This window comes from Lynx rufus, unplaced genomic scaffold, assembly GCF_022079265.1.
Source record: "Lynx rufus isolate CCGP_SWC_20201006 ecotype Redwood Valley unplaced genomic scaffold, mLynRuf1.p SCAF_7, whole genome shotgun sequence".
In the NCBI taxonomy this organism is placed as follows: domain Eukaryota; kingdom Metazoa; phylum Chordata; class Mammalia; order Carnivora; family Felidae; genus Lynx; species Lynx rufus.
The window spans coordinates 22,742,692-22,768,543 of NW_025814889.1; the positions used below are offsets into that span (position 1 = coordinate 22,742,692).

Here is a 25,852-nt window from a genome sequence, read left to right on the forward strand (position 1 = left end):
TAGATTTGTTATACAGGTAGTTTATATTATCTGTGAATTTCTCTTCAGAATAGTAAAGGAGAAATTTAAAACTACTCTTTACAGAATGAGAATATGGGGTCTGGCAGGGTTGAAAACAACTCGATTTGATGATTTTTAAGGCCCTTCCAAGTCTTACCATTCTGAGACTTTAAGTACCCATTATTTCTTAGAATAGGTTTGACATATTTTGCAAGTGGTGAGTGGCAGGCACTATATCTGGAACAGTATGGCATTTAAATCTAATAACCCTTATAATGGATACTATTATCATTATTTATCTGAGGGGATAAATTCAGAGGAGTTACATAATTTGTCCAAGTTTACATATCTAGGAAGTATAGAGTTGGTCTGATTCCCAAACACATGCCCTTTTCATTCATTATCTCCAACAAAAGGTAAACACAACATGTTACTTTAGCTAGAAAAGCTAAATATTATCTGTGTGCAGAAGGGAGGTTAGGCCAATGTAAACATTTATAAGAGATCCCTGTCCAACACAGCAGAAGAGAGGAGAGATGGACTATATAAAGAGAGCAGTGATTTTCTTAAAGTCAGGACCAATTAAGGCAGTTATAAATGGAAGACATTTAAAAATATATTAGAATAAGTTTCAAGCCATGCAAAGTTCACCAAAACAATTTTTATTTCCAGTGTTTAATTGGGTATGCACACAGGCATGACACAGGTTTGGATTCATTAAGTCCTCATGCAGAATTATATTCTTCTCGATAAAGAAGCCAGTTCCGTCCAGGTCACTATCTACACACCTATGTTACAACATTTATATCAAATCTGGTATCTGAAGAAAAGATACACATATAATATGTTCATTTAAGTTACGTATTTTACAGAAAGATTAAAAATTCAAGTCACACAAAACTCAAAAACTGTATTAAAAGTTTGAATATAAAACTCAGAGATCCACCTGGAATGACTAAAGAATGGAAGTTCCGTATCCACCTGTGTTAAAACTGGTAAATGTAATGAACTTTGTTACCAATAAAATGCGTTCATTTATTCAATGTAAGTTATCTAATTTTAACAATATGGCACCCTAATAACCAAATGGATTTTTATGATGAGGCACTTTTGTTAGTGATGAAACCAAAAGAACAAATTTGCTGCATACTAATAATGCCAGCTATTTTCTTCAGTAATCTTGGGTATACACTATGTAGTAAGTTGCAACAAATACCTTGCTCATTTGTATACAACTATCCTATATATATATATATATATATATATATATATATATATATATATATGTTCTTCTGGCTGTAGTAATGCACTGTAAAGCTATTCCACAGTGCAAAATGATGAAACCAGCCCAAATGAAGGCTGCATAATAACAATTCTGGTACAAGAAAATATTTACAGAGTTACTGGAACGTGTAACAGTAGCTTTTTTTATTTGCTATGGAGGACATACCCCAGTTTAAAGACAGGGATGCAACTGTGCTTTATCGCCGGGGGTTTCAGACAGTCGAGGAGGCTGGGCATTATAATGCTGCAGAACTAGCGTGTTGGCTCATGTTCTGGAAGCTTTCTCCATTTATTTGGTCAGGTGACTGGGGTGGGCTGGAAAGAAGGGGCCTGTTGGTTGAAGCCAAGGTACCGGGAGAGCCGCCCGTGTCGGCCTGGGAGGACAAAGGTGCGTGGGCCGTGGCTCCTTCCAAGGCGCGCGAGCTCTCGGGCTGGGGGCCCCCGGTCTCCCCTCTGCTGAGGTCGGAGGCGCTGGTGCGCAGGCGCTCCCTGGCCAGCCAGTCTGAGATGGAGAGGTCCTGGGCTGAGCACTTGGGCTTTAACCGATTCACAGCTGAAAGTTCGGATTCCCTCTCCGCACCCTGCTCGTGCGCCTTCCAAAAATTCAAAACACTGATCTCGGCGGCATCTCTGTGCCCTCCTAGCGTGTGCCGCCGTTTGATGTTTTTCCTCTTGGCCGCCTCGGCGCTTGCTTTTTGGTTTCCTACTCCGAACATGTCGTCGGCCGGCGCCCGGGGTCTCAGTTTTAACCGATCTGCTATCTTGGTCTTCCAAGTGGGCTCCTGTTTTTCGGATTCACTTCGGGTCGGTGTCAGTAAACTGCCCGTCGACTTTCCTTTCTTCATGACGTCAAACACCCGGGTTATGGCAGGGGCTTCGCTCTTGGCATCCCCGAGGCTGCCGCTGTCGGACTTGAACCGCGCTGATTTCTTCCTGGACAGGGTGTCGCACTCGATCAGCTTGTGGGAGCTGAAGAGCTGCCTTCGGCTGTCCAGGCTCGGTGTCAGACTTCCCTCCGTGCAACTGACCTCGCTGCCTTCCGAGTTCCTCCGGCTCGCCTTCCCGGCCTCCTGCAGCTTTCCCCGGAAGAGCCTGTCCGGGGCCAGGGCCGCGGGGAACACGGGGAAGTCACTCTCGCTGTCCGTCTCCACCGGCCGCCCCTCGCTGATGAGCTCGCTGCGCTCGTCGTCCGCCTCGTCCCCCTTGCTCTCGGCCACGGAGCGCACGTCGGGGCTCAGCCGGCTGCAGTCCAGGCTGGCCGGGTACACGGTGGGTGGCGCGGCGGAACAGTCGGAGGTGGCGGTGCCCACGGTGGCCAGAACCTCGCCGCGTTTGCTTTCCGGGCTGGTGGACGTCTTGGTGGGAGGCCTGGCCGGAGAAGCCTGCGAGGAAGTGCTGGGCAGAGGGCCAGAGTCGGACCGCGGCTCTTCCAAGTGGGGGGACGACTTGTGCGCGGCCGGGGATCTGGAGCTGTCTCTCAGCAAGGGGAAGCGGCCGCTCAGCGTCGGAGACTTGCTGTGCCTCGAGCTGTGCGGGGGTGAGGGTTCTTCCGACGGCGCGCTCTCCTGCCGCGGGGGCGTCTTTTCATCTTTTGGGGCACCGCTGTCCTTCTTGGCGCTGTTTTCTTTGGAAAGGACGAGCCTTTGCTTTCTGCACAATGCCTCGCTCTCTTTTTTGGACTCCTCTTTAAGGTCATTGTGACACTGTTCTGTGCTCTCTTTCTTAAAAAACACACTGTCCAGTTCGTCTTCTGAGCTGCTGGGCTGCGCCTTTTCTTTGGGCTTTTTCCTCTTGCGACTAGCGGCCGCGAATATGGAGGACACGAGCAGTTCCCTGCTGTACTGGTCTCTTCCAGATCCCCACGAGCCCTGAGAGGCAATCAGAGAAACGAGGCTTTGAACACAAGGACGCCACGGAGCTCGCCTGAAGAGGCCTTCCCCCAAACGTTTCTTACCGAGTTAGCTCTATGGAAGCTCTACGCACACTACAGAGTGTGGGGTTTTGTGCCTCCGTGTGACTTGGTCCCAAGAGACATTTTTCTTTCTTTATGACCAGTTCCATGTCTTGGTAACTGGTGGTATTTATCTGGCAAGTCACAGCGCACATACATCCGTCTTTCACAGGGAAATAGTTCGTGCTTAGAGCTACCTAGCGCTTCTATTCTTGTTAGTTTCCCTGCACCGACCGACTGCCCCTGCTTGTGCAATGCTGGACCTACTTCAGGTTCCTTAACCTGGAACACAGGTTTGAGAGTTAATACTTTGACAGAGTTGCATACAGTATTCTGCCATGGGTTACTAAAATTGTATGACTGACTTCCGTGTTCTAATTACAGACGCCATATGATACACATCTGGTATCAGAGAAGCTCATTAAGGGAACCCTTTGGTCTTCCATTAGTTCAGCCAGACTGGGTCTTCAGACTTGCCTGGGCAAATCAGGTAGGTAAGGTCTCGTTTATCTCAAGGTAACAACAAAACCAGACAATTCAAATAATGTAAGGTCAGTTACAGATCTTAAATCCTTACCATAGAAGCACCATCATTGCTAAAGCTGTAGTGCAGGCTACTGGTTTCCTTAGCTATGCTCAATAGGGTCTTGACGACAACTATTTAATTAGTTTGTTCATAATGCCTATCTGCTAAGTCACGGGTAGTGGTGGGCGAAGGGGTCAAGAAACACTTGATCACAGACCGTGGAAGACAAGCAGGAAGGCAGGAAGTATGCTGAGTAATAGAAGCAGAAAGTGTGTTTCTCTATTGTCATAATGATCTGACACAAACTAAAACTACCCTATCAAAGTCGTAAAAAAAAAAAAAAAAAGTAAACATTTAGGCTGTTGTATGAAAACGCATTCACCACAATAAAATCACAGGTTAAGAGAACTTTGTTTTTATGGGTTGGAAAGGAACGCCCGGTTATCCAGGATCCTTCTAATTGGTTATCTACATTTTAACGCCTTCTGCTGAAGATTGTAGTGGAGAATGGTTGCGGTTGGACTCTGAATCAAGCCTGACTTTCCTTCCTCTGGCTTGCCGCACAGAACACTGAGCAAGTGATTTACTTTCCAACATCTCAATTTCGTTGTTTATTTAACCAAGACAAAATTAGATTACATTAAGATTTCCTAGGGTCCCCTTCAAAATCCTATGATTCTGTGACCATATACGTGTTGGAGCAAATAATTTGGCTGTGCTTATTTTACAATTGAAAAACTGCTACAAAGAATTATACCACTTGTGTATCCACCGTATTACAGGCAGAATACAACTACCATCATTGTTAACATGGAAAAGCTGTTATAACAACAGATTAAGAAATATGCACCTAGTAAGAGGGAAGGAGAGATTTCAAGTAACTCTGAAATCTCAAGTATAACATCCAAATCTAAATCTGAAATCCTCTGGCAAAAAAAACCAACAAAACAAAACAAACAAAACAAAAAGGAAACTGTCCTAGATCAAAGAAGCCTAAAGAAACATGACAATAAAATGCAAGGAGTGATCCTTCATTGCATCCTGTATAGGGAAATAAAAAACAATTTACATCATTGGGACAACATGGAAAATTTGTATAAAAACTCTACATTAGAAATAAGAATGCTGTGTACTCATGCCAAGTACCTGGGTATTACGATTACCCTGTAATTTTACAGGACAATGCCCTGTTGTTTGGGGATGGATGCTGAAGCATTTAGGGATAAAGTGTTATCGTGTCTATATGTAACTCTCAAATGATCGACGCCCCCATGTATGTCAAGATTTACCAAACGATGAATCTAAGGCAAAAGGTGTGGGCGCTATTTTTCTGGTAACTTTTCTCTAGGTTTAAAATTTTTCAAAATAAAAAGCTGGGGCCAAAAGCCAATAAAAATCACAACATAAGTTATAGCAAATGGTGTGATATGACTGGAATATTTTGTAAAATTTCTGGCAAGAATTATAATTTAATCATACACAGCCCCGTTATGGAATTTAAACACGATATATAAATCTCTCGTCTCATTTCTGAATAGAACAATGTTCTAGGAAGTTTCTTGACAATTCTAGTTGCTGCTGTCTCAGCAGAGCAAAGTTTGGACAAAGTGAACTAATAAAAAACTTCCCAAAACTACTCAAAATGTTGTACAGTTTGGCAGTGTTGTCAATGGCATACAAATTATGCAAAAATACTGAGTTTGCTGAAAGGAGCTGAGAATATATATTTTCTTATGAAATATGTATCATTCAGAAGAATGTGTAATAGTAACAAAACCTATATTACTACTGAAATATTTACAGATGAAATACGATGCTTGAACTTGCTTCAGAATAGTCCAGGAGGAGGGAAGTGGGTGAAATGCACATGAAACAAGATGGCCCGCCACGTGTTAATTGCTGAGAATGGATAATGGTTGCATGGGGACTCGTTATACTATCCTCTCTGCTTTTGTGTATGTTAGAAAATTGTCATGTTTAAAAATGAAAAAGTGTCTACTCCTCTGTATTAGGCTAAACTATGCTGAGAGAAACCCAACATTCCAACTCAAAATCCAGTATTCTACCATATTCTAAGAATCCATTCTTCCCTTTAAAAGACTTTGTCGGTGGTCTGTGTCCGGAAACGCAGAAAGGGATGCGTTTGTATACTAATCACAATAATCAGCCACAAGGCAACTCTCCCCGCCCCCTCCCCGCCCCCCCGACCAAAAATCAGCCACAAGGCAACTCCTCCCCAAAACTGTACGAAACAATTTACCTTAGATTTTGTTGAGTCACTAGTAGCTGAATCTGTGAGAAGTTAAATAAAACACGGTCAGTATCAGCCAATGTGTACTGCTTTCAACGGACAATGCAAAACTTATGGAAAGACAGGCACAGAACAAAATGTGAAAGCAGAACTCAAACAGAACAAGAGAACACAGTGGATAGTCAGAGCTCACAAAGATGCAAGCTGCACCACAGAAAGCCACCGCCATGAAAGGATGCTGTGAATTGAAGGCAGAGTCAGCTCGATGATAGGAATGGCAAAGGAGCCCTGGACTAGACAAGAACAGAAGCGCTAGTGTTTAATCAAATTTCTAACGAGTAAATCTAGCAATAAAGAAGCTGGAAGACCTTTGTAAGAATTGTACTATGTACCACATCCTGTATCTGAAACTGATACACAATGTAGAACTTTCAAGACTGTCAGCTGGCCTCGCTGCAAATTGAGACACTCATACTCGGTGTGCTTATGTTGATTTTTGTCAGACCGTCAGACTTCAATTTTATAAGCATGTACTGCATGCATACGGATGCATTAGGTAACCCCGCTTCCAGGTCACTTTGGTTTGTAAATAATGCTGATCTTTGTGCTTTAGACCCCAGGGTCACCTCTGTGCAGTCAGGGATCCTTTTGACTAGTTTGGTCAAATTGCTACCAGTTTTGTAATTATCTATCACAAATGCTATTATGGAAATGGAAAAATGGAGACCATAATTTTCACTGTCTGGCAAAAACTCAGATTATACAATTAGAAAGAGGGTAGGAAGGGGCTAGCGCTATTCAGGAGAGTACCAATTGTGCAATTTTTGTCTTTCAACTTGAGGGAAATTGATTTTCAAAATTAATGAGCTGAGCCCCATGCCACGCCCCTTTGAACACATGGCTAAATGCTTTATGACTTTAAGAACTGGTGGACCATACCATGCTATTTCTCCTCACGGTCTGCTTCAGAAATAACAAGAAACAGCAGAAAAACTTTTAAGAGAGTAGTATTGATCTGTTTACAATAATCTTGAAGAGAAAATTTACACCACAGATCAACCAGGTTTGCATTTACAAGAATCGGGGGTTTCTGCAGACAAGGCAGCTACAGTGTGGACAGCAATCCTCCTTCTTCCTACAGCTCCAGCTGTCCATCAGGGCCACCACAGAATCCACTAGCGACATTACCGTGTGATAGACTCCTCCCACTTCGCCTGTTCAACATCAGTATAGATTTGCCTGTGTCAGTAAGTGCTGAAAAAACCCTTTAGGACTCAAACAAGAACTAGAGACAAAGGGAGAACAGCGTGTGAAACAACATGCTAGATTTAGTGCAACAGTTTGGCAGGCGAAAATTGTCAGCAAAAGAGCCTAGGAAAACCACTACTTAACCAGACATTAGGGCGGCAAGAGAAAAACAGAAGAAAACGTCAAATAGGTTGACTTTCTTACTGTGACATCTCTAGTGACAAATAATATACTGCATTTATGAAAATGGTGCCCACTTAGCAGTTCAACATATTTCGCTGGCTGCTTTCAAACAGAATGTCTAGCTCAAGAATAAGAACTACTTATATACAGTCCAGATCATACTTTCTGCCATCACAGCAACCACATATTCAGTAGCATATATCTGTTTTACCTTGTGATGACTATTACATGGAAACTGTGAATTAAAAAAAAAAGAACAAAACAGTGGTTTGCATGCTCATTTCCCTCCTATTTCCATTCGGACAAGCATTACAATTCCATGCACTGCCAATGGCATTATAGTCACTGGAAGATAATTAAGATCAATCAGAAAAGGAAGATTACGTTTTTTTATTAGTAGAAAGGAAAGCAAAATAAAGTAGAAGAAGTAGGAGAGGAAAAGGAAAAAAAATCACAGTGAATTGTTACTTGTGACTGATTTGTTCTTTCATGTTATTAAGAATTTAGCTTTTAGCCTAGAGATCAACACTGCCCAGGCAAAAGTTACCTGATACATCTCCAGGGGAGACTCCTGTCCTTCCAATGTTGGTGAGTAAATGATCTATGTTTGGCACTGGCTGGGACTCTACTGTGTTTTCCTCCTGCACTGTTGTCTATGGTTAATAAACAAACATCTCTTCATCATCTCTTCAAAGATACTTTAAAAGTCAAACAACATTTAGCAAAAGACACATTACTGAGTGGAGCACATGTGCTTAACTTTTTACACCGTTTACACATAGTTGATTAACTACAAAATAAGCATCATACTTGTATTTTCATTAGACCAGAAACTGAGGAGCTATAGACCTGCTTCCGGGGTGCAAAGCAGACAATAGCATACAAAGCAGGAAGGTGACACTGTTGTGTGGCATCGGGATCTGGTGTCCCAAATGAGAACAAGTCAGTACAAATGCTGACGGATGATACTTACAAGAGGCTCTTCAGCACCTTCTTCTGTGAAAAACCAGTCATGCTGAAAGTTAAAATAAAAAAGGTGAAAAGAGAAATGAAATAACCCCCTACATAGATCTGTATTTTGGAGAATAATATAGGAAAAGAAAAAGGTAATTTTCTCAGTAAAAAAAAAAAAAAAAAAAAAAATTATAATCAAATTCTGTCCTACCAAACATCAGCTGCTTACAACAAAAGGATTTTCTCGAGGAGATGAAGCCTGAACTTACGTGCTGGATAAGCGTCTCTACGATCTTGTACTGGTCTGGCATGTGAGTGACCATGTGGGTCATGTTATCTTCAGATGTTCTCACAAGAGTTGGGCCAAACACTATTGCTAGGTTTCTGGGTTCCATCTGGAACAAAGGATGTTATTGAAAGATATCAGAATTTCTCTTAAGAAAGTAGGCTTAAATTCCCATTGCCTGTTTGGCATTTTATTTCTGAAAGGTTCTTTTGATGAAAAAGAATTCAAAGAAGAATGGTTGATTGATTGTGTGTAAAAAAAAAAAAATGCTTCCTAGTTAGGCTTTCTATAAGCTAATCTACACCTAACTTCTTTTTCCTGCTTTAATGACACGTACTATGCTTAATTGGCATTCATTTTTTCAATGAAGTCTTTGATTGCAAGCGATTGATCTGGTTCAAAACTAGTATTATGACAGCTACATTCACTGACAAAAATATGAAAATCAAAGGAAAAAAACATTCACGAAAGAAGAGGGCAACGCTCTCCCCTCAAAAATGAAAAACTGGAAAAGGTGCTCAGAGACACGTAACGTTTTCCAAATTTGTCCCTGTAGTACATCAAAAATGCAAATATTTAAAAACCTAAAGTCCAGAAATACTCTTTTCTGACCAATTTTTACTTCAACGAAAACAAAGCTGTCCGCTTATCCTTGTGCCAATCTGAATGCCTCGACAGGACATGCTTTTATGTTTGAACGTTCATTTCCACGATATTTTGTATTCCTTGTTTAATTACATAGTTATCAAATGTATAGATCCTTTGTTTCCCTTTGTTATGTCTTACAGTGTCTGGTGTCATATTTTGAATTTAGGATTTGATTAAAATGTCAAATAGCTTTAACCAACCCTGAAAACGTACCAGGAGGCTCAAAAAAATCACTGCAGTACTCAAAGAGTCAAACTGGTTCAGGGGGCCCCACTGCTATACTATTTTGGGAGAGCCAGGCGCATGCCCACACGCGTGCATACACACATTTTAGGTATGGTGCAAAGTGGAAAACGCACAGACTTCCTGTTCTGAAGTAATTTTTATTCATCAAATATGTTAACTACCGTAACACATGCATTATTACACTGTGCTTACTGCAGAGATATAAGTAGAAATTGCGATCAAAGTCAGTATTTTCATAGAAAGCTGACTTGGTGGAAAGAAAATCTGACAACAGGAAAGGCTGACTTGAACTGGGCTCACAGGCCTGTTTCTTATTTTCCCTCCGGGAGATGTTGTCCTCTTATTCCTCCATCTGTACTGGTGAAAGTGGCTCACAAAATGAAGTCCATCTCAAAGGTCTCATGCAAAATTTTTGCTAGATTCATTTAAATTTGTAGACTAATGGTAACACACATTATTATTTCTGGTATACAGTCGTATTTATTATGTGGGTATATACTTCTAGCTGGCTCCTCCATAAGACTAATAACACAAGTAGTTAGCAGTTTAGTCATTCATTATTTAAGGCACATTCTGTATTTTTTGAAAGATGTTCCAGAAGTGTCATCAAATAAGTCAGGGAAATGAAATGCCTTAGCCACTTCTTCAAGAGTCACAGTGTTAGTTAACATATTAAAACCACTAAAAAAAATCTACAGTAAAGAAAGTTAAGTGTTGTTAAGTGTTTAATTCAGTGCTTTCTACACTGATGAGACCATCAACCGCTACTTTTCCAGTGCTTCTAATACCAGCAAAAGTGATGAACTGATCAATGATGTAATGCACTTTGGGGAATGCTGAAATAATTAGAAAATACGTCAGCTATGATTGTATCGAGAACTCTTTGGATTCTACTGGATGAACTTCTGGAAACAGTACAGTCAATCTCTCTCTTGTTTTTTCCTTTTTCCTTTTTTAGCCCTATCACTACTGAGGAAATTGAGAGCCTGAAGGATATAATAACACTGCTTATAAACTGCTCAATCTGCAGGGAAAGGGCTTGACACTGTTCTCACACTCCAGCCTTACTACAGCTGTGAGCAACTGTCTTCCAGAACACCACAGACACTAAACTGACTGAATCGATGCTTTTCTCTACCTTAAGCAGGCATAACCCTTAGAAAAGGGGGACAGCAGTGTCCTGAGCTTGTGGTATTCTGTGTTTTTCTTCTCCAGAAGCCAAAATGACTTCATTTAAATATTTGTCAGTAATGCTGAGCTTTAGAAAACCATCATTTTGCAATAATGATATAATGGGTTTAGGCAACAATCACCAGTGACGGATAAAAATGATGAATGAAGACTACAACGGTATCAACCAAACACAATGTGTGGAACTTCAGATAATGATTTAAACAAACAGGTGTACAAAGACATTTCTTGAAACCAATCAGGAAAAACTGAACACAAACTGAGTATCAGATCATTTCGAAGGGTAACTAATCTTGGTGTGTTTGATAAAGGGAATGCGATGGTGTTGTTTAAACACACAAACAGGAAGGTCTTATCTGCTTAACACAAAACAAACCAAGAACAGGTCAGTTTTGCTGTATACACCACTTGGTACATCTTGATCATTGTAGCACACAAAAGTGTCACAAATGGTGCCTATTCAAAATACTGATACACAGCTGAAAAATAAAAGAAGGTTTTGACTTATTTAAAATTTTTCTTGCTGGATAAATGTGAAAAGAAATGTGTTTTTCAAATGGTGACAACTGATATTTTGGGATCTTTTCCTTTTAAGGGTGATCTTTACGGGGGCTCACCGGCCAACAGGATTTCAGAGCCTTTGCTGAATTGTAACCCCGTTTTTGACAGACGTGAAGCAATGAAACTTATCTTTTCAACTAAAGCCACTGAAAGTATACCTCTTCCATATGTACTTTACTCACCTTATTTTTTTCTGAATTTTCTGCCACTGTCTTCAGATGAGCAGAAAGGAACTTAAGAGTTTCGTAATGATGTTCGGGCAAGTCGTGGATCTGAAACATATTAGTTTCATGGTGGATTTAAAGGCTGAATTTCAGTTGTATCTCCAAAAATAGAAAATAATACCTACTAGTCTTTTTAATGTTTTCAGACGGTCTAGAGGATCTTCTTTACGGTTGGCCTCAATGAAGTCGGCATATTTATCTGACGACAACAATAAGAACAATAAAAAGAAATTTATCTTAAATTGCTTAGGTGAGTTATAATCTGGATTTCCTCTGAGGTTCAACTTCAAAACACCACACACACATTTAAAATGTAGGAATGACCCCAAATAGCCTTTGAAATGTAAGTCTCCAAACCTGCTACTGTTTTTAACGATCCTCCAAGATTTATCATCAAATAAAATTCCCTAAGATGTGAGTTCTCTGAGGGTACTGTCCTCTATTTGTAGTCTGTCCATTCTTTTCTCCCCCCAACCACAACATTGAGAACAGTGTGTTAATAAGTCAAATATTTGGCTTGACTGAAAAAATGTTTTTCTACTAATTGTACCGTAGTATGTGTGAAAATTTTGACAGAGGACAATAATACATTTTTAATCTGACAAGTAAACATGCATGAACGGGATAAGATATGTTTTATTGAACCTACATAATTTTATTAACTTTTTCACTGAAATTTATCAGGAGGAAAAACCAATCTGAATGACAAAAAATAGCTATAATTTTAAAGAAAATAGCCATAATTATGCTTTATACAGAAGTAACAAGTAAATAAAATCTCCTGCTTCCTTTAACAAAATATTTTCTCCAGGTTCAATTTAATATTCTCTGGCTTTCCAACAATGTCATTTTAAACTATTTCAACTGGTATCTTTTGTGTGGGAGTTCACTCACCATTCGTGAAGAGAGGCTCAGGGAGTTTTCTGAAGAAGGATTTTAGTAGACTGCTTATCACATTCAAATCTCGCCATTTCTGGGGGTGCAAAAATAGAAATGTGGCATTTTTGTGGTCAGTGCTACCAAAGGGAAAAAAAAAACCAGATCAGGTATCAAACAGATATAAATACACTTACATCATCTTGTATATCAATATCCGCCATTCCCTTGTTGAGCTCCTCCTGCATACTTGAGATGGCTGCATTATTTCCAGGAACTCTGTAAATACCTGTATATTCAAGACCTCTTTCTTCAACTAATTTGCAACATATGTCAACTATTAATGGAATATACTGCAAAACAAGAAATAAATATTTTATTTAATACAGCACAAATGTTCATATTTGTTAGTAGATGTATATCGTAGCTAAAAGGCCCTTTCCATCCAAGAGGAAAAACATCAATCACTGTTGTTTGATAGAGAGAAAATGAAGAATGCAGACATGGCAGAACCAGGAATAGATCAAAGCAGCAAGAGAGATTTGGGACAGTGGGAGGAGAACAACTAGGTCAAGACAGAGAGAGGAGGGTCCCCAGGGAGATGAAGGTCTGAAGAGGAAACGAGGAAAGTCTGCAGTAATGAGAATGTGGGCATGACTCAGGTGGATAAAGGGGAACAAAGTCAAAAAAAGAAGAGGGGGAGAGAACAACATCAGTCAACTCATGACACAAATCCTAACATGGACGCTGTATACACACACGCGCGTGCACACACACACACACACACACGCACATTTACATTTATTATTACTTTCTTAATCAGGTTCTCGTTCTCATCCTTCTTTTAAGATGCTAAAAGCAGAAACACACAGGATTTGAAAATGAACTCTTACCATTTCAGATACATTTCAGATACATTCCTAATGGACGAATCATGATTCGATTTCAGAGTGAATATGTTAGAAAAAAAATGCGTTTATAGATAAAATTACTCAGCACACCCTGACAGGTCAGCAATGCTCAGGGAAGCTGGGTCTGCTAGGAGGAGGAACATGCTGGGCAGACTGACACACACTCTCTGTTATCTGACTGGCTGTGCACTCAGGTCCTACAATGACTATAATTGAACTAGTGACTGTAGGAAATCCAGGTGGCTGGGATCTCATACCCGATTGGTGTGTGCGGGTGGGCAGTCGTCTAGTCTGACACCGAACGTTCCTGTAGCAGTAGGCTTTTTTTCAAACGTCTTTCTCATAATACTTGGAATGCCTTTTCTCCACGTGCCTTTGTCTTTTGGGGGACTGGTATCATCTTTTGTTATGCAAGAAAAAGACATAAGAAAAAAATGAAAACAAGCATGGTTAAATCATGTCCTTTATCAATATTTCTATAAATCAGAGTCCTGTGCTATAAATAATATCTCCTATATTTATCAAAAATATTATATTCTCTTCTCTTCCTAACATAGCACTCCTTCTAACCTTCTATGTAATTTAATCAGAATCTGTTCCGCTTCTCCACCCTTTTACAACCTGCAGTTTTCTTTAAAACAGTCAGGAAAATAGGATCAATGTGACTTCTTGGTAGTGAGATTTTAGCAAAAGGAAACATGATGGTTTTATCTGACAATGACAGTGCCTGTGTCCTCTGCATTAATCACATTTGCAGTGTCTTTTACGTAGATGTATGTGTTATATTTTCCTTCACTTCATCTACTACAAGACAAAGACTCATCTTAAGGGAAAGGGCCCATTAGCCTAGACCAGGTCCAAGGTGACCTTTGAGCTAGCTCACACTGGGCTGAGGTCAGCAGAAATGGTACAGAGCAACATGAAATACCTTTAAAATCCCAATCTTAAACCATTGTATTTGTCAAATTTCTCCAGAAATGCTAACATCAGTACCTTTACTGAGAAGTTTCCTTTCTGACTCTTCCTTGGGAGAGTGTGGACTTTGAGTCTTTGGCTCTGATTTAGCACCAAGCAGAGTCTGCCGGATGCTGAGACTCTGGCGAGGTGTTTTTGGCAACTGTTCTGCTTTGCTGCTGAAAGAAACGAACATTTCTTAACAATTATGTATTTTACATCCAAAATAACTTGTAGGCATGGTGGGATTCTCACCTCATCAGACTGTTATATTCTTTTATTCTTCGACTAATTAGATCCCTGTTAGTCACTCCAGTGTCCTACAGAACGAACAGGAGGTAAGATTAGAAAATCAATTCTAAACTTAAGTGGGGATCTCTACTTATTTTTTGAAGCTCTTTATTGTACTACCTTGCTTAGTAAATACAAACTCTATATTCTCAGTGGGCTTGTTTTGAAACCTCTGTTCAACATCACCCAACATCACTCTGCAATAAATGATCCAAATACCTCCCACCCACTGCCAAAAGAGCTTTCTGTTTCTTTTCTGTACTCCTATGATACCTAGACTAAACCCAGCAAGCAGCAGGTGTTCAAACTTATCGATCTGATATTTTTTATCAATGGCAGAAAGCAGAGAGTCATTTTTTTCCTCTAACACCAGAAAGAATGATCAGCATTTCAAAATAATACAGTTGTGGGGGCGCCTGGGTGGCTCGGTTGGTTGAGCATCCAACTTCGGCTCAGGTCATGATCTCATGGTTTGTGGGTTCGAGCCCCGCGTCGGGCTCTGTGCTGACAGCTCAGAGCCTGGAGCCTGTTTCAGATTCTGTATCTCCCTCCCTCTCTGCCCCTCCCCTGCTCTCTTTCTCTCTCAAAAATAAATAAACATTTAAAAAAACCCAGTTGGATAAAGGATAGAAAAATACTGTCAAAATTTGTCAATGATGAATCATAGAAACATTGAGATTGGGGGTGACTTAGTGTCAGAAATGGTACTTAGATTATCCGAAGAGAAAAGCACAAAACTGGGCTTTTCAAGTTCAACAGATTAACTTTTATACTATGCTATATGGTAAACTCAGATTTGACCATGAAGTGATGATTGTTTTCTACTGATTCCAATTATACATCGACATGTATCCCCATTTTTTTATTAGTCTCATTTTGGTTAGAATGAACAATTCAATTTACAAATATACTTTGGAGTCAAACAATCTCAACTTCAAATACTCTTCCTACCAAGCAGCTGGGAGATCACACAGTTAAGATCGACAGTAAGATCGCCTGGGTTTAAATTCTGGCCCTGACACTTACCAGCTGTGTAACCTGGAGGAAATTACTTAACCTCTCTTTGCCAGTGTCCTTGTTTATAAAACGGTGATGACACATTCATATGGTTGCTGAAATTTATTCATGTAAAAAGTTCTTACTCTCCCTGTTTACTCTGAAAAACTTCAAGTCTGATGCTTTACAGTGGTGGTGTAAAACAAAGGTTGTATTGAAACGGATCTGGTGTTAATTTTTAACTACAAAGACGGTAGGGTGTAAACTATCAGAGAGAAAAGCACAGACTTTTTCCCAAGACCTAAGACCTTTTTTCAGAATCTGAATTGATGTAATGGAAATGACATTAGAGAACATAACTTTACAGTTAATCTGGGTGTCCCTGTGCATCGTGAGTTAAGGGAAAAGAACGTTGTGCTTTCTTTGTGTGTGCCCTAACAATGAGCACAAAAGGTGAGAACAATGTGTAAGAAACACTGTGTTAATGATATGAGAAGATACTCTTGAGCAAAAGTTATAGACTTAATCATCACCGAATGTGCACTGTCAGGTTTATAATTATGTACCCTGAAAACACTACCTTTATGAATGAAATTCCTGTTGTAAAAAATATCTTGCTGGTTGTGAGCCAGAAACCCTCAAGTCCCCTAAATATTTCTTACTGAAAAGAAAAACAAGCTTATCCCGTGACTTCTGACAATGCAAGTTTTCTTGAAAACCAATGACTAAATTCTAGCAGGCTCTATTATATTCTTGACTGAATTTATATTTCCATTAACAAAAACCCTCCTATCAGTATCGCTTTGCATTTATACAGTAATTTGTTTTGACAAGTATTTTCACTATAACTTAAGCCTCACAGTAATCCTGTTTTTGAGATAAGGAGCCAGAGCTGGAATTACTTAGTAATGACCAGGACTAGGACCTAGCATTTCCTGACCCTGCTTCTAAGAAAGTAGGCAAAATATAGGAATTATCTCTTTTTGTAGTTCAGTAATGGAGATTTTCAAAATAATATTGAGTAGGGACACGTGAGTTTTCCTTTTGATCAATTTTTCAAGCAAAAATAGCATATTATAACTTGTTTTTAATGTTTATTTTTGAGAGACAGAGCAAGAGGGGGAGAGGGGCAGACAGAGACAGAGACACACACACAGAATCCGAAACAGGCTCCAAGCGGTCAGCACAGAGTCCAATGTGGGGCTCGAACTCACAAACCGCGAGATCGTGACCTGAGCTGAAGTTGGCGCTCAACCAACTGAACCACTCAGCGCCCCCCTTATAACTTCTTTTCAAATGATGTATCAGATCCTTTCAGTCTTCCTAAGAAAAATGTCACAAAAGAATCTGGTTTTACAAGCACCACTCTGAACACACACCTCCTCATTGAGGTTGCTGCTCTCCTGGATGGTCTTGATCCACGCTAGCATGTCGTCTCTGTCCTCGGCCTGGAAAAGGCACTCGCAGTCTGATGTGGTGAGTCGAAACACATTTTTCCTCTTGGTCTCGCTGTACGAGATGTCTATTAAGCAAGCATTGACGCTGATGGGCTGTTCTTCTTCAGATGGAGTCATCTGTTCCCTTTTATCTTTGTACAAGTACAGCGAATGGCCCCGAAGCACAACATACATCTGTTTCCACGGCCGAATACTTCCACCAACTCGCTGGAAAACATGGAACAGTTCAGGAATACTTAATGCGTGTCACAGTCTTAGTGACAGGATCAACACACCAAGCAATACTGTTAACACACAAATGGACACCAAGTCTAGCAGGCATCTGATTCACGATCGTATGCGTTGGCCAGGAGAGGATTGGCAAATTGTGCGGAGGGTAAACCAAGCTAGGCAAGGTATTCATGACAAAATCAAGGACAGTGAAATGTCAACTTTAATTCTGGTCGGAGAAAAAAAACTATTTTACCGTTCATGAACAAAGTAATTAAGATACATTGAACAAAGCAAGGTAAAACAAGAGTAGCAAAATACGTAAAATATATAAAAATGGTAAGAGAACAAAAAGTAAGAAAAAAATCAGTCAGAAAAGTCTTTTGAGTGAAAGTAAGGCTGATGACAAAGTCCCAGCTCATGCAAATGACAAATAATGCTTAAAAACAGCATGTACAAGGAATGAATTAAGTTAACAAGACTGATCAACTTTATGCGGTCAAGCAACAATATCCATACCCAAGGTGGGTTTTTCTTAAAAAGTAAACTCTTTTGACAGTATTAAAATTTTTTTATAAATAATCTGCCCAAATATTGTAAGAAATTTATGGCAAAGGTTTTATTGTATTGAAATCTGCTTAATGAGGCATATAGATATTGTGATACTCATTTATATAACTCAATATTTATAAAATAAAGTGAAACAAGGAAATTATAAAAGCAATTTAAAAGAATAAAATGGGAAAGCCAAACAAAATATTTAAAATTATTAATATGGAGAATTGTCACTCCCTAAAGGAGGACTCTGAAAATCTATGGCTAATTAATAAGAAAAGCTGAGTTCCTTCTTGAATAACTTCATTTCTCTTTTATGCTGGCAAAATATAAGACAGTATACTCCATTTGCAGTTGATAAACAGGACAAAAATATACAAAATTAAATCAATGATTAGAATTTTTTTAAGTAACTTTTTCCTTTATGTAAAAAACTATTTTTTATAAAAAAGTGACAGAATTTTATTTATTTTTTTTAAATGCTTATTTATTTATTTTTGCGAGATCATAGATGAGTGGGTGCAGGACAGAGAGAGACAGAGAGAAAGAGAGACACAGAGAGAGAGACAGAGAATCCCATGAACTTCGAGATCATGCCCTGAGCTCGAATCAAGAGTCGGAGGCTTAACTGGCTGAGCCGCCCAGGCACCTGGAAAAAGATATTTATATGTGATGTTTTCTACTCTTTATTCTGGATAACTTGCCATCTCATCTGTACAGACTTTATGCGTTACTTCACAGGGGCTGCATTCCATACACTCGCAGTAGCTGAGAAAACATACTACCTTGCCCTTATCGGTGACAAGTGGTCGGAAATGGAGCCATCCTTCCTTTGCAGCATCACTGAAAACCTCTGAGGAAGAATCTTTCCTGGACCCAGAGTCTTCTGATGACTTCTGGCTGTCTATGATCTACAGAGAAGGTCAAGAAAATATAGTAAAATATCCTTTTCCTTTATAAATATTTGCACGTGGAAATTGCTTTACTGAAAACAACTCTTTTTTATTGTTTATTTTTGGGAGAAAGAGAGAGAGGGAGAGCCAGCCGTGTGAGTGGGGAAGGGGCAGAGAGAGAAAGAGATCTGAAGCAGGGTCTATGCTGACAGCACAGAGCCCGATGCAGGGCTTGAACTCATGAACCATGAGATCATGGCCTTGAGCCTAAGTCAGAAACTTAACTGACTGAGCCACCCAGGCGCCCCTGAAAAAAATCTTTAATGTTCCAAAATGAATGGTTATTTTTGAAGAATACCAACTTTATCAATTCCGTTAGAAAATGTTCTGGTCTTGTTGCAAAAAAAAAAAAAAACAAAAAAACAAAAACCAAAACACGTGAATTGTGAATTGACTGCCATCATTTTTTAAAGGTCATCTGTAGGAAGTTTTTAATCTTTAAAAAAATAACAGAAATAGTATAATGTTCCTGCTCTCGAGAGCTCACATTTTTGTGAGCAAAGACAAATCAGAATAAAAAATAAAAAGAAGAAAATGATCAGATTGTGATTAGTACCATTTGGGAAAGGAAAACTGAGATGTTGTAACAAATGACTGAGTAGCGGCTGTAAGTTCAAGGCCTACTGAAGGAAGAATATTTAAGATGAAATATGGAGGAAAGGGGCCATCCATGATAGGTCAGGAAAAAGAACAGTTCAGGGAGAATGTACAGCTAATGAATGTACATTCATCATTATCGCTTCAGGGTGTGTTCTGGAGGTACAGTGAATAACACTTGATATGGGGGAGGGTGAAAAAGAAGCAACAAGGCTAACTCCCAGTTTGGGGGCTTGAAAACTGGGTGAAGTGGACCTAGTGGGATGGGGAAAACTGGATAAACATGTCTGGGGTATAACCCAGATCTATTTGGCCACTAAACCTTGATTGCTTATTAAACACCCAAATAAAGATGTCAAAAGGGTAGCAGCCTACATGAGCTGCAGCTTGGGGAAGAGGCCAACGCTAGCAGTATAAACTGTGGGAGGTCTCTGGAAAAGATCATGTTGGCAATGAGGGCAGATAGAGATGAAAGAGGGGTCAGAACCAGTTCTAGACACTCCAACATTTTAAATGTTAGAATGGCAGAGGCAGAAATGGAAACCAGCAGAAGAAAGCGTTTTAGAAAGGCAGCAGGAAATGGTGTTGGATACTACTGGAAAATCAAAGAAGTTAAAAATCGAAAATAACCGTTAGTTTGGGGACCTTGAACATCACTGGTAATCTTGGCATGAGCAGTGTCATTCTGGTATGTGTGGGGTGAGAAAGATGTGACGTGAGGAAGTGGACCGACTGGCCATTTTTTTCAAGCAGTTTTGCTGTGAACAGTGGAAGAGAAAATATGAGTAGGAAATAGAGGGGGATGTAGATTCAAGCAAGGTTTGTTTGTCTTTTAAATATAGCAAATAGTAGAATGTGCTCATATGATGGTGAATGAGCCACTGGCAAGAGTGATTCTGCAGAGGGGAGAACGATCTTGAGAAAGGGAAAAGTGATAGAATCCAAAGAAATGTGGATGTAGGCTTTTAACCGGATCATGTTCCCAGTAAACAGATACTTAAGAGTAACGAAGGCAGAAACCGTGGGTGCAAATGAAGATGGCTGAGATTTCTGGAGAATGTGAAACAAGGAAATTCCTGTCTAACAGCCTTCTGTGTGTGTTGTCAACAAAGTAGGAAGGGAGAACAGACGAGAGAGGACGGGGTGAACTGTACGGAGGAAAGCAGAGGGTAGGAGTGAAACGATAATTTTGAGGAAAGAAAAATATGCATACGGCAAGATACAGGGTGGCTGGATAGTTCGATTTTTGGCCGTAAACTGATAGAGTGAGAAAAATCGGCACAATGTCTGTGAAGTATATATATTGATGAATGTGTTTAGAAATTAGAAAAGACCACCTTATAAATAATATTTTCCAAATGCACCTGAAAGGGACAGAATATGGGATAATAGCAATAATTCCCTGTGAAGAGCCAAAGTAAGCTAAGGTAAATAGAAACATTTATCATTTGCTGATATTTTAAAAATATTGAATACCAACCTTGATTCCCTTCAGGCTAGAAACGTGCTTAAAGGACCTGTCGGAAAGAAATGTATAAATATTTGCCATAAATGCATAAAACACCTTAGAGATGTAAAAACAAATTGAGTGTCACAAGTTAGTTTTCAATAATAAGCTGATGTTTCATCATTACCATGTTAAATTGCTCACTGTTCAATGCAAATGAGACAAACAGCTAATTTTCTAAATACTTACACTTTTGATTCCATGCTAGAAGCTTTCTTAGTGGATCTGGTCAATTAAAATGGTTTCTGCATAAAGTTTGAGAGTTTATCCTTCTTTTTAGATGAAAGAAAAAAACCACTCAGGCTGAACACTGGGCTTTAGAATAAATTATCAGTTAACCATAGTTGCAATGCTCTATTAAGAGTTCCCACAATGTTACAATGATTGATAATGTGGCAGGGAGACCATTCTTCCTGCCAACCGCATTCAGGATGCTTTGATACGGAGACCAGTGGCTGCCAGTGAAAAGGCTTAGGGCTTCCAAAGATAGGTATGCTTTAACTACTCAAAATAATTTCACTTTAGGGTACAAAGTTGTTTTGCTGTTTTTTTTTTAATTCAAAATTAATTTTAAGAAATTTAGGATTCTAAACAACAGCGGTGAGAGTGGACATCCCTGTCGTGTTCCTGATCTCAGGGGGAAAGCTCTCAGTTTTTCCCCATTGAGGATGATATTAGTTGTGGGCTTTTTATAAATGGCTTTTATGATGTCTAAGTATGTTCCTTCTATCCCAACTTTCTCAAGGGTTTTATTAAGAAAGGATGCTGAATTTGGTCAAATGCTTTCTCTGCATCGATTGACAGGATCATATGGTTCTTATCTTTTCTTTTATTAATGTGATATATCACATTGATGGATTTGCGAATATTGAACCAGCCCTGCAGCCCAGGAATGAATCCCACTTGATCATGGTGAATAATTCTTTTTATATGCTGTTGAATTGATTTGCTAGTATCTTGTTGAGAATTTCTGCATCCATATTCATCAGGGATATTGGCCTGTAGTTCTTTTTTGCTGGGTCTCTGTCTAGTTTGGGAATCAAAGTAATGCTGGCTTCATAGAATGAGTCTGGAAGTTTTCTTTCCCCTTCTATTTTTTGGAACAGCTTGAGAAGGATAGGTATTATCTCTGCTTTAAATGTCTGGTAGAATTCCCCAGGGAAGGCATCTGGCCCTGGACTCTTATTTGTTGGGAGATTTTTAATAACTGATTCAATTTCTTCACTGGTTATGGATCTGTTCAAATTTTCTATTTCTTCCTGTTTGAGTTTTGGAAGTGTGTGGGTGCTTAGGAATTTGTCCATTTCTTCCAGGTTGTCCAGTTTGTTGGCATATAATTTTTCATAGTATTCCCTGATAATTGCTTGCATTTCTGAGGGATTGGTTGTAATAATTCCATTTTCATTCATGATTTTTATCTATTTGGGTCCTCTCCCTTTTCTTTTTGAGAAGCCTGGCTAGAGGTTTATCAATTTTGTTTATTTTTTCAAAAAAACAACTCTTGGTTTCATTGATCTGCTCTACAGGTTTTTTAGATTCTATATTGTTCATTTCTGCTCTGATCTTTATTATTTCTCTTCTTCTGCTGGGTTTGGGGTATCTTTGCTGTTCTGCTTCTATTTCCTTTAGGTGTGCTGTTAGATTTTGTATTTGGGATTTTTCCTGTTTCTTGAGATAGGCCTGGATTGCAATGTATTTTCCTCTCAGGACTGCCTTCGCTGCATCCCAAAGTGTTTGGATTGTTGTATTTTCATTTTCATTTGTTTCCATATATTTTTAAATTTCTTCTCTAACTGCCTGGTTGACCCATTCATTCTTTAGTAGGGTATTCTTTAACCTCAATGCTTTTGGAGGTTTTCCAGACAATAGCCAAATTATGGAAAGAGCTTAAATGTCCATCAACTGATGAATGGATAAAGGAGTTGTGGTTTATATACACAATGGAATACTACTTGGCAATGAGAAAGAATGAAATATGGCCTTTTGTAGCAACATGGATGGAACTGGAGAATGTTATGCTAAGTGAAATAAGTCACACAGAGAAAGACAGATACCATATGTTTTCACTCATATGTGGGTCCTGAGAAACTTAACAGAAGACCGAGGGGAGAGAAAGTGGGGAAAAAAAAGTTACAGAGAGGGAAGGAGGCAAACCATGAGAGACTCTTAAAAACTGAGAATAAACTGAGGGTTGATGGGGAGTGGGAGGGAGGGGAAAGTGGGTGATGGGCATTGTGGAGGGCACCTGTTGGGATGAGCACTGGGTATTGTATGGAAACCAATTTGATAACAAATTTCATATTAAAAAAATAAAAAATAAATTAAAAAAATCATAAATGAGAGACAATAGCATCTGCTTTAAAGAGCTGTTACAAAGATCAGTGATAATATATGTAATATGCCCCAGAACATTGCATAGCACATAATAAATGTTCACAAAGCAAAAAAAAAAAAAAAAAAAAAAAAAAAAAAAAGGATTTGATTGTAAGATGGGACTGAAGATGGCACTCCCGTTCCTTTTCAAACCGCCCTGAACAAGATCGCTAGAAATAGATACGCAAACTTCATCGACCAGTATCAGGAGACACCTGTAACTCTGAACTACAATATATATATACATGAAGATAGGTGGTTAAACACAGTGAAGAAAAGAATGAATACCGGAAGAGAGGACACCCCTAGCGGCGTATTTCAGACAACACTGCAGTGCGCTGCTCACTGAGAGATCAAAACCTTCCCTTGTTTGGAACGTGGGAAACCGGGTGCCAGAGCTGGTGACAGGAGCCTCGCTCGTCACCACGGATATCAGGGTTTATGAAAACGAAGGAGGAAACACACAGTCTGGCCATCTCTGCAGGGAACAGTGTGTAGTTGGTACAGGGTATCTTTCAGGGAGGAAAAAGTGAAGGCAAAAATAGGTCACGAATTCAACTCTGCATCATTAGGAAACCTCCTGTTAGCCTGGACCACTGCCACGGCCACACCTCACAGTAAACTTCCCCTATGTGGTTGGTCCAGGAAGAACTGACTTTATTGGAATATAAGTAATAATCAAATGGAAGCCTCAGAGAATCTTTCCAAAAATACTATTATAAAAAATGACAAATTGTTCTTTGACCGAAGGTTCAATATCATAAAAATGTCAATGTTCCTTAAGTTAATCTTAGAAATTAAACACTGTGCCATTAAAAATATCCATAAAAATTTAAGAACTAGAACATTGACTTTAAAGTTCAAATAGTAAAATAAACAAAAATAGCCAGGAGAATTTGGAAAAACATAATGTAATGAGAGAATGGCCTTACCAGATGATAAATACATTATAAAACCACCACATAAAACCACCACAATTAACAGAATCTGGTGTACACGAGTAGATAGATAAATCAACTGGACAGAAAGGAGGCTAAAAATAAAACTAAATATACATAATAATTTAATATATAATAAAGATGAAATATCAGTGGGAAAAACATTGTTCTGGGGACAACTGAGAGACACTGGAAAATATAAAGTTGGCCCTTTATCTCATTAATTGGAATAAAATAAATTCCAGATGAGTCAAAGTTGCAAATACACAAAAGAAAAAGAGAAACATAAATCTGAGAGGCAAACATGGAAGAATTTTGTTGTAATTCTGGAGGAGAGAAAGGCTTTTTCAGTATGACCTCAAATCCGAAGGCCATAAAAAAGAAAAAATCCTAAGTGTGACTGCAAGGAAAAAGTTTAACAGTTCTGCAGAGTTTAAATAAAAAGAACTTAAGAAAATCAGATGAAAAACACTGAATTGGGAAAAGACTTAACAACACTTATCTCAGAAGAGAGCTCGTTTCCTTTATATAAAGAGCCTCCAGAAGCCAATCAGGAAAACCAGTAGGAAGATGGGCAGAGGATATGAAGAAGCAGTTCACAGGAAAATATAAATACCTCTTAAATATATACGAAGTGATGTTGAATTAATTTAATAGAAATTTTCAAATAAAAACTACAATATGATACCATCAGATTTAGAAAAATCAGAAGTGAAGTAACATGTGCTGGTGAGGAGAAGGAGGGACACTTCTATACTCTGTTGGTGGAATTGTGATTTGGTACAAGCTTAATGGAGAGCAGCAGACGATGCATGATGCATATTAATATAAAAAAATACACACCCCTTGATGTAACAATCTCTCTTCCAACCATATTCACTTATGCACTAAATGAACTATGTACAAATATAGTCACTGAAGTATTGTTTGCAGTAGCAGAAGGCTCAATCAATCTAAATGTCTATTAATAGAATGTAGAATACCAGTTAGATAGATTTTGGTACAGCCATTCAATGGAAAATGAAACAATCATGAAGAAGTGAGCCAGGAATATGCACTGGATGATCTCCACGGTGAGTGTGTATAGCATCTATCACTTGTTTTTATAAGTGATTAGGATACGTGCACACACACATAGGAGCCTATGTAAACATGTGTATGTGATTTGATACATAGAATAGCTCTGAAATAATACAAAAGAAAACAGTAACATAGTCATGTCTGAGAAGAGAACTGGGTGGCTAGAGGCCTAGAGTAGCAGTGATTGTTTAATACATATCTTGCTTGTATTATGTTTGTGTATTACTGATTTTTAAACATTAATTTTAAAAACTCAACTGAATATATTACTGAATAACAACTTTGCTTTATTTTTTGTCTGTATTTCTAATGTTATATAAAGTTAGGAAGTATAAAGGAAATCATTAAAATTCAGTATTTATATGTCACAATCATGCTGAACACCCACAAACAGATACTTAAAATGATATGCTTGAGACTTACAATTTTGCATCTTCTCTGTAATCATCCAGGCCCTCATCATAGGATTTTGATCTTTCAGTCTTTGAGCTGGGCTGGGCATCCAGGCTGGGAGGGCCGACAGATTCTGTAATTAAAATCCAACATTTAGACATCTGTAAGTGGTTTCCAGATCCTCTTATTAGAGAAGAGATCACAGATC

General features: G+C 39.0%; 1 protein-coding gene across 1 annotated transcript in view; it reads right to left on the minus strand.

The window, feature by feature from the left end:
* Window positions 1–646: 646 nt before the first annotated feature.
* ARHGAP21 (Rho GTPase activating protein 21) overlaps window positions 647–25,852 on the minus strand; it is a 135,468-nt gene continuing 110,262 nt past the window's right edge. The window contains 17 exon segments of the mRNA XM_047065806.1: window positions 647–1,522; window positions 1,524–3,152; window positions 6,022–6,053; window positions 7,991–8,096; window positions 8,417–8,458; window positions 8,667–8,792; window positions 11,512–11,601; window positions 11,679–11,752; window positions 12,448–12,526; window positions 12,627–12,782; window positions 13,598–13,740; window positions 14,334–14,470; window positions 14,550–14,614; window positions 16,961–17,245; window positions 18,589–18,714; window positions 20,834–20,870; window positions 25,675–25,777. Of these exon segments, the coding sequence (XP_046921762.1) occupies window positions 1,457–1,522; window positions 1,524–3,152; window positions 6,022–6,053; window positions 7,991–8,096; window positions 8,417–8,458; window positions 8,667–8,792; window positions 11,512–11,601; window positions 11,679–11,752; window positions 12,448–12,526; window positions 12,627–12,782; window positions 13,598–13,740; window positions 14,334–14,470; window positions 14,550–14,614; window positions 16,961–17,245; window positions 18,589–18,714; window positions 20,834–20,870; window positions 25,675–25,777 (3,296 nt within the window). The 3' untranslated portion in view covers window positions 647–1,456.